This window comes from Dryobates pubescens, chromosome 15 (genome assembly GCF_014839835.1).
Source record: "Dryobates pubescens isolate bDryPub1 chromosome 15, bDryPub1.pri, whole genome shotgun sequence".
NCBI classification, from domain to species: Eukaryota; Metazoa; Chordata; class Aves; order Piciformes; family Picidae; genus Dryobates; species Dryobates pubescens.
Window position 1 is genome coordinate 13,809,255 of NC_071626.1, and position 15,039 is coordinate 13,824,293.

At 49.1% G+C, this 15,039-nt stretch overlaps 1 protein-coding gene across 6 annotated transcripts in view; it reads left to right on the top strand.

The window, feature by feature from the left end:
- Nucleotides 1-11,933: 11,933 nt before the first annotated feature.
- HIPK2 (homeodomain interacting protein kinase 2) overlaps nt 11,934-15,039 on the top strand; it is a 130,754-nt gene continuing 127,648 nt past the window's right edge. For 2 of the 6 annotated variants that reach the window (XM_054168193.1, XM_054168199.1), the window contains exon 1: nt 11,935-12,158. In XM_054168193.1, the coding sequence (XP_054024168.1) occupies nt 12,140-12,158 (19 nt within the window). In that variant the 5' untranslated portion in view covers nt 11,935-12,139. Of the gene's footprint in view, nt 12,159-13,778; nt 14,285-15,039 lie in introns of those variants that run through there. The other 4 variants (XM_054168194.1, XM_054168197.1, XM_054168196.1 and 1 more) reach the window with 3 other exon arrangements.

A 15,039-nucleotide genomic window follows, 5' to 3' on the forward strand; every position in this document is an offset into this window, starting at 1 on the left:
CATATGATCTTGCCACTAGGAAACAAGGATAAGCTTTTCATGCCAAACTGGCCAATCAAGCTTGAAGGTGAAAATAACAAAAGAGATGGGAAAAAAAACACCATTTGAAAACAAAAGTCTTCCTCTGGAGTTAAACTTTTCAATGGAAATAAAGCCTAAACCAGAAGTCTTATACTAGCCTTAGGTTCCAAAGTGCCCCAAGTTAATTTGTATCTAGCTGATAAAAGGGTGGTTGATTGATTCATTACAGCCAAAGGCTCAGCTCCTGGGAATGCAGGGTGCTTAATTTTTTTTGTGATCCCTTTCATATCTGGTGTGGGTTGAGGAGCAGGCTCCAAATGATGAAGTATTTTTGGAATTATATTGAGACCATTTCACAGAAAAGTCACCTTCAGGTCTCCAAGACTCTCTTTACAGACATAGGGATGGTGGAAAGCTTCTAGCATAACATTTGAATCTGAGAGAAAAGTAATATAGCAGAACTTAAAGAATAGTAATCCAATCACATTTGGACCTACATCAATATCTGAGCATAGGGCCTCAAGTTTTCTATGACCTAAACTAAAAGCACAAGTTTCTGTGACGGTATCTGGAAGCAATTAGAGATTCGCAGATCTCTGTTGAGCAGCTAGAGGAGGAAGACAGGTATCCTACACAAACCTGAAAACTCAGCACTTGGCACATGGGAGAAACATGCCTTTTAAATCAGTGTATTCAATTCCACAATGGTATTTATTCCAGGTTAACAAAAGGCTCAGAAAGTACAGCATCTGCTTTCCACTTTTCCCCTTCTACATAGAGACCTCCCCATCTCTTATACCTTAGAGCCCAGAGGGTCTTTCACTTTATCCTGCCTGCCAGCCTTTTGTCACATTTGCTACCCTGCTATAGAGGTCCGGTAGCCAGAGCAGTGGCTCAGAGTGTGCTGGAGTTTGAGGATCTTCTCATCATAGCAGGTCTGGAACCTGTAGTTCAGTATCTAACAAGCACTCCAGCAAAACAAGTCACCTAATGAAGGAAGCTCCTTCAGTGTAGATCTAACGACCTCCTCCATAATAATAAAGAAACATGGAAGACTCTGCATTTACCACCTGTATTTATCTGAGCATTACAAAGTATTAAATGGCATATTTAGCAAAACAAGAGCTTTCAGGTATTCTCTCTGGTATGCAATTGTAAAGGGCAAAGCTGCATTTCGAGTTTTATATCTGTGTTGAAACCTCCACCAACTTAATTGGAGTAACATGCATGAAGTGTAGTCATTGTCCTCTGCAGCAACACAAACACATATAAGCCTTGCTCACATGACAGGAGGGTCCAGATTTTGCACCCAAAGGTTTGTTGAGAAAAGCCAGGTCTGAGGAGGGGGAGGAAGGAAGGGGGAAACAGGGGAGGAGGGTAGAAGGCAAGACTGGCTCAGCTGATATTGCTGAAAAGCATGGAAACATCCACTATGTCTTTCTCTGACTCCACCCTCCCCAGCGGTGTCATTATCGTAAATCAGGTTGCACTTATTTGAGACCTCAGGTTTCATCAGGCTGGCTGCGCCGGGGGAGCCAGCAAGGCAAGCAGCACTGAAGAGCTCTCTGCCTAAATGCCATATCCTGGCACTTGTGCCCCTTCAGTTCCACAAAATGTTTCTGTTTGCTTTCACAGAGCAGCTTGAACTTCTGCCTTAAAGTAAAAGCATATCATGGCAGATACCCTAATCACAATGCCTGAATATAATACAAGGGAGGACAATTTGAAAGAGCTCAGCTACACTTTTTAAAGGAACTGTCAGGATACTGCCTCTGTGGCTTGCTGCTTTAGAGTAAGATTAAATGAATCAGGCTCACCATTTGAATGAGTGGGAAGTCAGAGACAGCAAAGTGACAACTAAGGATTATGTGTCTATAACTGGGCCCTCCTCCTGTAGTTATTTGTGCACAAGTCCTGTGCACTAAGTTCAAAAGTACCTGCTCTTTATGTAAAATTACTCACAAATGCTACGTGCAGGCCAGGTGTATGCTGACGCTAGTTTGGCTGATTATAAAGTTCATGTAATTATTATTGAACTCTCTAGTGATGTTTGCTTTTTAAAAATACAGCTTATTATTCAGCAGCTTCAAAAGGCTCTGACTCCCTGATCTTTCAGCCAAGAGTTTTTCACAACAAGGAAGAGTCTGAGCTGGGCATCACTGCCAGGAGAAGTCCTGGGGGACCACACAGGTACTGGGGCATATTCTGACCAGCAGCTCTGCAGCCAAGGCAGGTTTGTGAGGGCTGGAGGGCAACACAGAGGTAGCGTTGGTGGACACTTTACTAGCAGAAACTTTTGATAATTAAGTTGCAGCTCCCCAGTTCTTGAGCTAAAAACGCCTTTGATTTTATCCTGGATGTTTACAGGTTTCCAAAACAAGAGTTGCCAAAGACAGGTACTGTAGCTGCAGCTGCGATCCCAAGCCTGGAGGAAATTCAGTAGTTTGTGGAACTGATTCATGAGCCTGAGTGGAGCAGAAATGGGTTTGCCAAAATGAAAAGTTACCTCAGGATGTGACCCCAAGCATTCAAAAGTGTCCTTCTGAGTGAGAATAGGCAATATCCACAAATTTGGGAGAAAGTTGCTGAGAGGAGGACCCAGGAGTGGCTAAGTCCCTTGGAAGAAGAGCAGCATTGCCTCCAGGTGGGTAAGTCAATGGAGCTGAGCTGACCTCAGACCCTTTCCTTTCCTTCCTCCCTACCCCAACAGGCTTGGTCGTCAGTCTGTAACAGCAGCCTGCACCCCTAACAGGGAAGTATTATTAAAATGGCATTAAATATTAAGAGAGGCAACACAGCATCTCTCACAGTGAGGGAGCTCCTGACACAGCAATACTTTTCCTAATAAACTGCCTTGACAAACAACGTACTTATATTCTTATTTCAATTAGATGAACTACTTTGCAGTGGTAAGGATGAGTGTGGCTGGGTGTTATTTTGAGAAGTAGTAAATATTTATTCAGTTCTCTCAGCATGGAAGTGGGTGGGTGGCAGGGTCTCAGGACGAGACCTCATCAATGTGATTTTTAAAGCCATAGTCACAGGCTGCGGCTAACCAGCAAAGCATAACTTTGTTGTGTGAATCCGTCACCAATAGCTTAGCTATTAATATTGATAGAGCACTAAACAGTGATGGACATCATAGCCAGGTTTGGCTCTTACAGAGATCTAAACTGCAAAAGGAGATGACCTTCATTAAATAGTCAAATAAGTGTAAGCATTATGAGGGTTTCCCATCTCTGGCCAAGAGGTTCCCATCAAGCTCAGGGCTGTGTCATGGCCAGCACTGTGTGTACTAAATGTACTCCTTGGCCCACAGTACCTAAATGCACCAAGTCCCAGAGCAAATCAGTAGTCAGGTCATAGGCTCACATCTCCAGGCTCCCATCTGAGGGAGCAGCACAAAGGCAAGAGAAAGACTGATGGAAGATATAGGCAAATTTAATCTAAGCAAAGAAAATCTCCATCTCTGCTTTCTTGGAAAATTTGTCTGCAATTTCAAGTATTTTCTAGTGACAGCATGAAAGTCATCAAACTAAACATGCATGTTTATCTTTGAAACACTACTAGTCTGGCTACTGGGGGAGGGAAAATAAAAACATTTAATGTAGAAAAGCAATTGTTTTCCAAAAAATCCCATAAGGCTTTTCACAGCACATGGTTTGGAAGACACAAGGTTCCTGTCAGCACATCCATATTTACATCTGACTTATGGAAAATCAGCTTTGGCAAAGCACCACAGAAAGCTTCGTTACTTTAAAGTCACTGAGTTTGTCTTATAAGATCTCACCAAATTTTTACCTCAGTCTGTATGGACTTTTTTTTCCTTAACCTAATTTCCAGTATAATATAATCATTAATATTACTATCCTGATACATTTCTTTGAAAAGGCCGTTTCAGAGGCTGAAGGGTAGAGAAAATTCCTTTCCCTTGCTGCTGATGCCATGTCTAAGATCAAACAGCTATTCTGCACTGGTGAGTCCACACAAGAGGTCCTTTTAAGACAGAGTGGAGAATGGGGTAAACAAAGATGTGTGATGAGGTTGGGGTGCATGAGTGGGCCAAGCAGGTGTTGCTCAGTAGGCGTTTGACTTGTAACTCTGTTGGTGAATAATTCCATAGAGTCTGTAATGATAGGGAACCTCACCTCATGCCTCATGAAAAAGACAACATGATTTGCAGAAAAGAGGGTCCCTCACACAATCCTCTACACCACTTTATACAGCACTATGATCACAATGATTTTATTCTAAATCTACTTTGCTCTTTGTAATGGGTTGGGGCAGATCCCCTCCCCACCACAGGCAGAAATAACGACTCAGACAAACTGATTGCAAAAGTAGTGGAGAGTTTAAATAGAGAACAGTGAGTGTGCACAAAAGGAAACATAGTGACAAGAAAGGAACCAAAGTAAACCCAGAAAGACTCCAAACCCCACCTGAGGGTGCATCCAAATCCCCCAGGGCTCCTTCTTCCCCCTCCCTCTACTGGGCTAGTCTCAGCTGGCCAGGCCTGAGACTGCCCATCCCCCTGTGGCCTTGGGCCCAATCAGGCTCATGGCCGGGAGATCTCTCCCCCAGTTACCAAGTCTCGGAGAGGGAAGGAGAGAGGAAGTGCCAGACCCCACCGCAAAATTTATAGTGGTGCAAGGGATTATGGTAGAAATACCTAATTTCCTGTGTCCTCCCACTGGGATGGACTTCTGGACACAGGAAACACCCCTGTAGCAGAGGGCACCCAGCCCAAACTACGACGCTCTTTTAATCTGACATCGTTTCCTCCTTTCTCTTTAACTGGTGTTCAGGAATTGATTTAAAATAGACATTAAATCTAAAATTTCAGATCCAGAAGCACAGGGTTCAGAGTACAGGATAATTCTGCACATGTGCTTATGCATCCCGACAGAAATGATTCTGTCTGAAGCTGCTGATATAAAAAGATGGGCCAAATTGTCCTTCTGAGTGGCTGTATTTAGAGATGCATATATGTCCATGGGCATCATAGCATCACCAGTACCAGCAGAGCTGTGCTGGCTGGTGGCAGCTGAGGCTTTGCGTGTGGGGGCCTACAGACGTCACTGGCCACAAAAAAAAATATCTGAGTTTATGCTGGTGGAGACTGTCCCTCCCTTAAAAATGGCACTTTGGGTAAGATGGACCGGGTGAGCTGGAGTTTAACAACACTGGTGGTTCAACGTAAAAAAGACAAGGATTTACAGAGGGAAATTAGGGCAAAATGTATAAGATGATAATTTGGGGTGGGGGTACGGGGTGGGAAATAAACTTCTTTGAAATTTGGGAAAAGATTGAAAGGAAAGCAAATTTGTGGAAACAACTTTGTTACACCCTAGGTTACTTTCAGCATGATATAAGGACTGCATTTAATCTTTGTTGTGTAGAGTGTCTGGGTTTTTTTCTCTTGCTCTAATCATGTCTCTTAATACAGTCTTACCAATGGAATAATTAACAAAGCCTGCACTGCAAATGCAGTGCTCTCAGCAGCTAGGTACCGATCTGCCCTTTCCCACTGCAGCGGAGGTTTCTAGCAAGCTCTGGGAAGCAGGAGTCTCCCAGGGATTTCTGAGCACAGAAAATGCATGACTAGGTGGTGGTGGCAATTTTTACCAGGAGGATTTTAGTCCAGTGTTTCTTCCCACCTTCCAGTCAAGGACAAACCTCTGACACTAGCACACATTATTGTTTGAAGACAGATTGAAATCTCATGATTCTGACATCATTTTATTTTTAATTTCCACACTGCAAATGTCAGGGGAAAAAATACCCTAAAAATTATACTTCAGAAAAGACTATAATTACTTCCAATTAAATCATGGCCCTGGTTGTTTGAAAGACTTGACCACAGCTAGAATTTCATTATCTGATAAGCACTTTTTTATATATTTCAAAGTTGGGGGTTTTTTTATAATAAGAAGAAAAGGATTTAAGACCCTGACAACAATACCTGAGCCTACTGCAAAAACTTGATGATGGGAAATTGCATTTAACTCCTTAAATGGAGAGGCCACATCATTTTTAGGGCATTTATTTCAGCAATACTCCTGACTGGGAACTAAGGTTCAGAAATATCATCAGATGTAGTGGTAGGCATGGATGAGGTGACCCAGATCTCTGCCTTCCCCAGGGCACTAATCAGACTGTGTGCTTTCATCACACCTCTCTTCCACCCTTGGTACCGAAAGTGTATTATGAACATCTGTCCTGTTTACTGTTGCCACAGTTCTGCTGTATGAAGTTATATCAGCAGTGAAGTTATATTGGCATCACCTGGTTTCATAGCAGGAATTAAGTCTCATCCCTCTGTATGTCTGCACTGTAAATCTCATTGTTAACCCCTGAAAAGAGCATTTGCATCACATGAGCTACAGCAGGGATGCCACTGATGGTCAGGCTGAGTAAAACTGTCTGGTTTAGAGTCCAACTCACTAGTGGAGGACTCTGTAAAAGGATAGTTTTGCTGTAGGTTTTTGTGGTACTATTTTCAACTTTAGCTATGATAGGGCCATTGGTCCCCAACTCCACTCAAGAATGTAGCCTGTATTCCATATGCATTCAAAGATAAAGGCCTTTACTCAGAACATTAAAAAATAAGCAGCACGGTCTTAGACCAACACACTGACTGTTTTCTGACATGGTTAGGAGGCAGTTTGTCATGATGAAGAGGTGCAAGCTAGGGGAATGGGGCAAGGGGGATTTCTGCAAAACATCTGCCTGCAAAAAAAGACTGCATGTGGAGAGATGAGTGGTGCTGAAGGGAGCTGAGTCTAGTGACAGGGCAGCAGCAGGGTGTGATGTCAGGTGATAGGGCAGCCCTTTTCCCTTAGCATCCAAGCCAGCAGCAAGCCCAAGTAATTTAGTTGCTAGCAGTGATCCACAATCCCAATCCCAAGGGACAGTATTTTCTCCAGGTGATGCCACAGTAGCAGCCTATACTGAGTGCTTGTTTATTATTGGCAGAGACACAAGGAAATGGGCATAGCATAGGAGACTGACTGAGCACCCACAACCTGTACACAGAGCAGACATTCCTGCTATGCATGGGAAAACCCTCCCCAAATATTCCATGTCATAGTGGCTAGTCTTGGAGCTGATCCTATTAGGAGGAAAGAAAATAAGAATTGCAATTTATTCACCAGTAAAAATATGTGAGTGCACCCAACAAATAGATTCCCTCAGCAATTACCTAATAATTTTACTTTTAATTAAACTGTCCATTCCCGCAGTGATTTACATTTAAGAAGAAAACACCTGTGTGTATTTCACTGGGAAACCTTCCCCTGGTGTTTAGAGAATTATTTTGCTTTGCTTAGTGTGGTACATTTGGGGCCTGATTCTTGTTAACAACATGGTGCCTTATGGCTCCTCCAAGAGGCAAACAGGTATTAAAGTTTGTTACTGAAGGTGATGTGCTCACCCTGTGTGTTTGCAGCCTTCCTCTTCTACTTTTTGTTTCGTTGATTGGTTTGGGGTTTTGTAATGTACCTTACAGTCTTTTATTAACACATTTTTCAGGCTCAATCTTTCTGAAGAAGTAAATGCAATGGATGGACAATGAGCTGTGAAAACTGGGATCCACAAACTCCCTCAGCTTTCATTGGGAGAGTTAAAAATGGCACCTCAACAGTACACATCTCTGGCACTGCCCCTTGAATGCTTTTGGCACAGCTGGGGCCTAGCAAAAGCATCAGGTAAGAGAAGTGATGCCACTGTGCATTTCTGGCTCAGAGAGACTAAAAGGCACCTCATGTCCATTCATGTAACCCTTCTAAAATGAGAATAATGTCCAACTACTGTGTTTTAAAAGTCATTTGCCTTCCTCCTTGCACCTTGACCTCAAAAATCGGTATTCATTTCCAAGAGAAAGAACCCCCAGTTCCCACCATTTCCAGCAAGAAACAGTAACTCCTGCTACTTGCACTGCAATTGAGCATAGGCTTGAGCTGTTACCAACAGTCAAACCCTGTGTGCCTTTCTGGAGAAGTGAGTGACATGCCCAAGACCACCAAGATTTGCATATGTGAAGCAGAAATGGGAAAGAGCCCTGCTATGTGCCAGCTCCACACTGTACAAAGCCCACCCTTCCTTCCCCTTTCTGTCTGCCACTACCACTTAGGAGCTATAGTGGATATGGCTGAGGATGCTTCTGCCGTGGTGGTACATGGTGCTCCCTGACAAGGCTGAGCATGCTATGTATTTGCACCCATGCTACAGGTGTGTTTATGTAGACTCAAAAATGCAAATGGAGAAATGAAAAATCGTAAGATGATACTTCTCCAGTGCTGGCTTGCCATCTTCCCCTGAGTGAAGGGGACAAAGAGGAGAAGCAGTATTTTGTGGTGGGAAAGCTTCTCTGGCTTCAAAATATTAGTGACACATCCTGCAGTCCCAGGCATGCAGAGAGCAGACCATGATCTCTTCTACAGAACAGTCTAGCCCTGGGGCTGCTACAGCCATGGTGCTGGCACCTGGTTCCCAACAGGTACATTCACACTATGGCTTTGGCCCTGGCCTAGCAGCCTATATGACTAAGCATGTAGCATTCTTGCATGAATACTCAATTTTGAGTAGAATAGCAAGAAGGTTGTATGCTCAGAGCTGGCCCATCTCTGATGTGCATTCCCATTTCTGCACAGCACAGGTTATACCCTCTGGATCAAATCACAGCAACAGGTTATACCCTCTGGATCAAATCACATGCCTCAAGTCCCCTCTGAAGACTCACAGGGATGCCCCTGTGTGAGCTGAGGAGGAAAGATAACCTATGCTCCCTCTGCATGCCCACATCCCACAGGCTTCCTTCATGTACCAGATATTTAGTAGCCAATCTAGGATGAGGTCAGGACCTGTTTGGGCTGATTTTTGTTCACCCAATGTGATGTGTCCTCATTTGTCAATAATATTTAAAAATATGCAAGACCTGAACAGTACTGGTTGGTGAAAATATCCTCATTAATTTTCCTATCTTTGGATGCATTATCAACAAGTGAGAATCTGTAACATCCTTGGTGTTACTGAATCTGAAAGGCAATCAGGAATTGTAGTCCTGGGCCAAGTAGTCCATCAAGTTCAGCCCCTTGTCCCTAAAAGAGTCAGAATAACCTGTGCTTTGAAGCTGGGCAGCTTTAGCATTTGTGTATGTCACACACAAGTTTGGCTGCTCCTGCATCCCCCTCTGTGCTCCACCTGTCAGCCACAGGGCCAGGAGGCACCATTGCCATGCCCAGACCACACACAGGGAGTCCTGCAGACCCTTCTGCCGACTTCTTCCTCTTTTCTTCTGTTGTGGGTGTGTTTGGTTTATGTTTTAAGCTCTCACATCATGCTGGCTTTGATGGATATGGAGTTAACAGTGACTTGAAGGCTATGGGATAGCCCAGGGTGAAACAGAGAGGGAAAAGAACCCCTCAGTGCAGTCTCATGCAGCAGAGGCTGGTACTCCTGTCCCCATTTCACAGCTGAGGAGAGCAAAGGTGGTATCACTAATCTGGAGCCTTGCTGCAGCAAAATGCAACAACAACAAGCAAACCTGGTTTCTTATAGCATCTTCCTCCCCTCTGATTTTGTCTTCTGCTTTTCTCTGATACTTTTCCATATATCCTTTGTGACTCTGAGACGAGGTTCCAGGCTCTGATCAGGGGTGAGGAGGCAGGCCAGGATCACAGCATCGGTAGCCTCAGAAAGCCAATAACATCCACCATCACAAAAGAGGAGAGCAATGCAGAATTACAGTGACCAGAAACATGTTTTGGGAAAATGCAAGGTTAGTACCTCAGTGCTTAGAGCCAAACCCTGAGGATCAACACAATTAAATATAACAGGGGCAAGAAGCAAGTGCCTGCTGTAATCTCCATCACTTGCCTTCCAGTAAATATCCGGTGGTCCAGCTGGAGGCAGCCCCATTTCTTTCCTAGATTTGGTGGTGGTTGGCCTTGGAATCACTCTCAAAATGATGTAGGGTTGAGACGGCAGCAGGTTTTGCTCCCTCTGCTGTACAGAGTCCTCCAGTGCCGTCCCAGCTGACAGTATCCTCAACCACCTCCACCTGCCTTGTATATCATTTCCCGGTATATTTAACATGTATTCTCAGCTTCATGCTGTAAACAGAATGCCAACGAGCCACGAGGCAGCTCTTTTGTTAATTCAGATTTTTTTTTAGCAGGGAAAAAAACCATGCAAACCACTGAAGATACCTTGCCATCAAGGGGGCCCACAGGTGCCTGGGGATCACATCCTCTGCAGTGTGGACACAGCCCTCCTGTTCCATTGGCTGATCAGCAGATACTGCTCCCTGGCCTGCCTTCATTTGCCAGTGCAGACTTCCTCTGAGCACCCTGAGACTAGGGGCCAAGCTGGAAGAAGCACTTGGTTCTCACTGAAATGCTCCAAAAAATGTTACCGCTTGCCTCCTCCTTGAGACATCAACAGGAGCGGCTGGGTGTTGAGCCCTGCTTGCGATTGCATCCTGCAGTGGGAGAGGTCTGGGCTGGCACCACCAGCAGCAAGAGACAGCGTTTTTGAAGACCAGTAGTAACAGCAGGCAAGAGAATGTCTTCACCAGTCTGGTCCCAGACTGCTCACCTGTAAGGAGCTCCAGGCGGGCAGATCCAGACAGGAGTTAATGCACGATTACAGCCTGAGGTTTCGTTTGTACCTTTGCCAGAGGCTTTGCGTGAGTCTCAGCTTCCTTGCCTGTGTAATGGGTACCTTGTGACTGACGTTCCTTTGTAAACCCCCTGTCAGGCAAAGGGGGCTCCGATAATGTGACTTCACCTACAGCATTCCTGTATGCACCTACAAAAATGATACTGGTCGGGTCAGTGTTCCTGCAGCAACTCAACCAGAGCTCAACCAGAGAGATGGATCTTTTAAAATACAAGGCGGGGGGGCGGGGGTGGGGGGGGGTGGGGGGGGAGAGAGAGAAAGGGGGAGTAGTGGCTGTCAATCTCAGTAAGTAAACACTTCTTTGATGTGGTTCCTCATTTTTTAAACACAAAAACACAACCTGAATCCTAAAAGCAACAACGTATGTTTATTTTAAATGCATCCGCTAAATATTTACACTGCAAGCAAGCGAAATGAAACAAACCAAATAAACAATAAAAAAAAAATAAGAGAAAAGAAAAATAATAAATTGGAACTTTTGTCAAGTGAACCAGATTGTGAAATGCCTTGAGGGAATAGAAGATTTATCTGGGGAGAGGGGGGAGAGGTAGGAATTTTCCATGCTATTGTAAAACATGAGCTCAAATTATATGATCCCCACAGCCAGTGAATTGCAAAGCTTCAATCAGCTGCCTCTTTTATTTTTTTCCCTTCCTCTCTTTTCTTTAAAGAGGAGGGGGGAAGACAGAAGTGTTTCACCAACTTCTGTTGACTGTTCCTTTTTTCTCCTGATTGAAATGTGTTGTTAAACAAGATCCCACATAATCTCAGCAGAGGGTTTCTCTCGCTCGCTCCCTCTCCTTCTGGGAAGCCGCGATCAGTGCCATCGGCGCTTGATTATTTGCAAACTCCCTTCGCCTTTTTTTTTTCCTTCCCTTTTTTTTTTTTTTTCTCCTTCCTCTCTGTCTCGGTCTCCGTCTCCCTCTCTCCCCCTCCGTCTCTCTCTCCCTTTCTCTTACCCCCAGTGCAACTTTTGCAGGCGCCCCAGCACACGCAGCCATGCCGCGCTGAGAGCAGGGACACCGCGCCAGCCCCCCCTCCTTCCCTCCCTCTCTCCTTTCCTCCCTCCCTCTCTCCTTCCCTCCCTCCCTCCGTCCCTCCCCAACGCCGCCGTCCCGAGCCGGGGGGGCCCCGCCGCCCGCCGCCCCTGCCCGGCCCCGCGCCTCGCCCCGGCCCCGGCCCGGCCCGGCCCGGCCCGGCGCCGCCGCCCCCCGCCCGCTCGCTCGCCCGCCCCGGCCGCGTCGGAGGGCCGGCAGCGGGGCTGGATGTGCCCGGCTCCCCCCGCGCTGAGGCGGGCAGCGATGCAGAAGGCAGGCGGCAGCTTCGCCTCCGCCGAGAGACACCCGCTCAAGATGGCAGATGTGTGTTGAGTTTGGGGGGCTGCGATCTCGCGTCGTTCGTGGCGGCGTTGCCATGAATAACAGGCGTCCTTGCACCGATGGCCCCCATGTACGAAGGTAAGCCCCGGCCCGGCCCGCTCTGCCGGCACCCCTCGCCCTGCTGGGGAGGGGGGGGGGGAGCCCGGGGGGGGTCCTCCGCAGCCTGCGGTTCGTCGTCCCCCGGCGTTGTTGTAGGGAGACTGGCGGCGGCGGGGCACCCCCGCCCTGCCAGGCGCCCGGCTGGGAGCGGGGCGAGGCGCGGGGTCGGCCCCCCAGCTCTGCTCTCCCTCTTCCTGCCCTCTCCAGTCCCGCGGTCCCGGACACTCGGGCCCCGGCGGGGGGTGGTGGGTGAAGTCCGTGCCGGTGCCGAGCAGAACAATGAGGTGGACGGAGCTTGCCCTGCGCCTCCGTGTGTGTGTGCCTGCCTGCTCCTTGCTGCAGTTTTCATTTCCAGGATCTCCTTTCACCGATTTCCCAAGAGTTCCCCCCGCCGGGGCTCTCCTCCGGGGCGCGGAGATCCCGCCGGCAGCGGCGGTAGGGGACGGGGTTGCCGGCAGCAGTCTGTCAGCTCGCACGGCTTCTCCTTCAGCCCAGCCTGGGCTGCGGCGAGAAGCTCAAGTACCCCAACTTAGTTTTTTGGTGTTGAAAAAAAGAAAAAGAAAAAAAGGAGACCAGGGAGATGTTAGATCGGCGCATGTTTCAGGGAGAGTGTTTTGGTTTTTTTTTAATTAAATGCATCAGGTTAAATTGAATCCCCTCACGATGTATTTATCCTTCCTCGTCACCCCTCCCGGCTTGGCGCTGGCCGAGGAGCGTTACATAAACCGCAGGGACATCCACCCGGCCAGCGTTTTAACCCGCCCGAGGACCGGTCGGTCTGTGGCGGCAGAGACTCGGGCACCCGGCGGGGAGGAGAGGGGGCGGGGGACATGGTACTTTTCTCCCTATGGCGAGGCCGGCAAAACTTATCTGAGGAGAAAATCGAGCCCGGGCTGCAGCGCCCGAGAGGAGGACGCTCGGCGGGCGGTGTAAAGTTACCAGCCCGCCGGGTTATTTCTAGGCAACCCCGCGCTCACCGGCGGTGCGGAGTTTGGACTCGCGAGAGGCAGACAAAGAGGAGCGTTTTCGGCAGCGGAGGACGGCCGTCTCTCCGCGCCCTCGCCGCCGCCGTGCACAGGGCCGCCGAAGCCTGAGGGCGGCGGCGCCACCGGGGGAGGCGGAGGGGACGCGGCAGGGACGCGGCGGCGGGGCCCTGCGCGGCGGCGGGCCGGTGTCGGCGGAGGGGCCGCGGCGGGCCCGAGGTGCCGGTCTGAGCCGGCCCACCGGTGGCGCCCTCTGCCGGTCGCACCGCTCTGTCGAGCGGCCTCGGCCCCCGAGCCCGGCGAGCCCTCCCCTGCGCCCGGGTCACCCCCGGTGCCTCACAACGGCCCCGGGCGACCGCGGGGGCCAGCTGTGGGGAGTGTGTGTGTGGGGGCATCGCCAGCTGGCCGCCGCCTCTCGGCCGCGGCAGGGGGTCGCAGCCCCTGTGCGTACCTGCCCGGCCTCCGCCCGCGGCTCTTCGCCGGGTCGGGCCTGTTACCCCCCTGGCGCGGCCCCGGGTCACCGGCAGGCCGGTGAGGCCTGCCTGGCATCGTACTGGTCACTGCTGAGCTTGCCCAGCCCCTCCTGAGCGGGTGCCCCTGGCAGGGTGGGTAATGCGGCGATTTCTCTGAAGTTCGCTCTTCTCTGGGTAGCATGCCCCGGGCGGGCGGAGGTGCGGTGCCCCGTGGCGGGCGGCGGCGCCCGGCGGCTCCGCAGCGGCCGGGGGCGGAGTGAGGCACGGGGCCTGCGGTCAGCCCGACCGCGATCCCCGGCGCGCCGCAGCGGGCGCCCGCCGAGCGCCGGCACGGCCGCCTGCCCGGAGCCGGGCAGGGCAAGGGAGGGGAAGGAAAAGAAGAGGCCTCGGCCGCAGCCAGCTCGGCCCGGCAGGGCGCCGGTTTCCTCCCGCGGAGGAGGCGGTGGTGCCGCACCGAAGCGTGCGGTGGAAGTTTAGCGGTTCCGTAGAGCATCCTAACTTCAGCGGCGCCCGGGAATCTGCCTAACTGGAAAAGAGAGCAGATGGAAAAAAAATGCCCTGAAAAGCAACTCGTAAAAACGAATTCCCTGCGACTGATGCAGAAGGGTCCGTGGCCAGGCTCTGCGGCAAGCCTCAAGCCTTAAAGTAGGTGAATATGCTAAGTGACAGGAGCCAATGGGTAGTGTAAAGGGTGATAGGGATTGTTTTATCTGGTTTCTGTTGCAGTATGTTTGCAGACTAAATTGCTACTGGATGACTTTGAGGGAAGCGGAGGAGGGGGTTAATGAATATTTTTCTCCTCCCAGTTGCCATGAAAGAGGTCCTTAGAATTCCCTGCAATATCGCAGTGCATAGATAAAAACTTACCTATCATAGAATGTGATTTCCTCCTTGGAAGGAGGCAAGGACTGCCATCCTCTCTTACGAGCCTCATGTTGTGTGCATAATGAGTCTGGTCTGTAGCCCTCCCCTGGAGCATCAGGTATTATAGGGCCACTGAGGAAGAGCGAAGCAGCCAAGATCAGTGCTGGGAGGGGCAGTTGCTTTTCTGCTCCTGCTCTTGACAGAGTGGTCCCGAATGGCACACACACATGCCCACCATCACCACTGCAAGGTGGGCGAGGGGAGGTGAAACAGTATCTTCACCGTACGGATTTCTGAACGTAGGCTGTTTGACAGAAAAGGCGCCCCGGGAGGAAATGTGACACCTTAGAAGCCTTATGAAATGGTTCCAGTAGAAATTTAAGTGAGTGATAACATAGAGCACATGCACAAAGTCACCCGTGGCTCTCGATGAGGGTGGTGTGTGCCTGTGTGCACCAGCTAGCTTGAATACTAACCCTGGGAAGCAGAATGGTGTCTCACCTAATATTAATAGGTGAGGTGTGATAAATAAGTGAATAT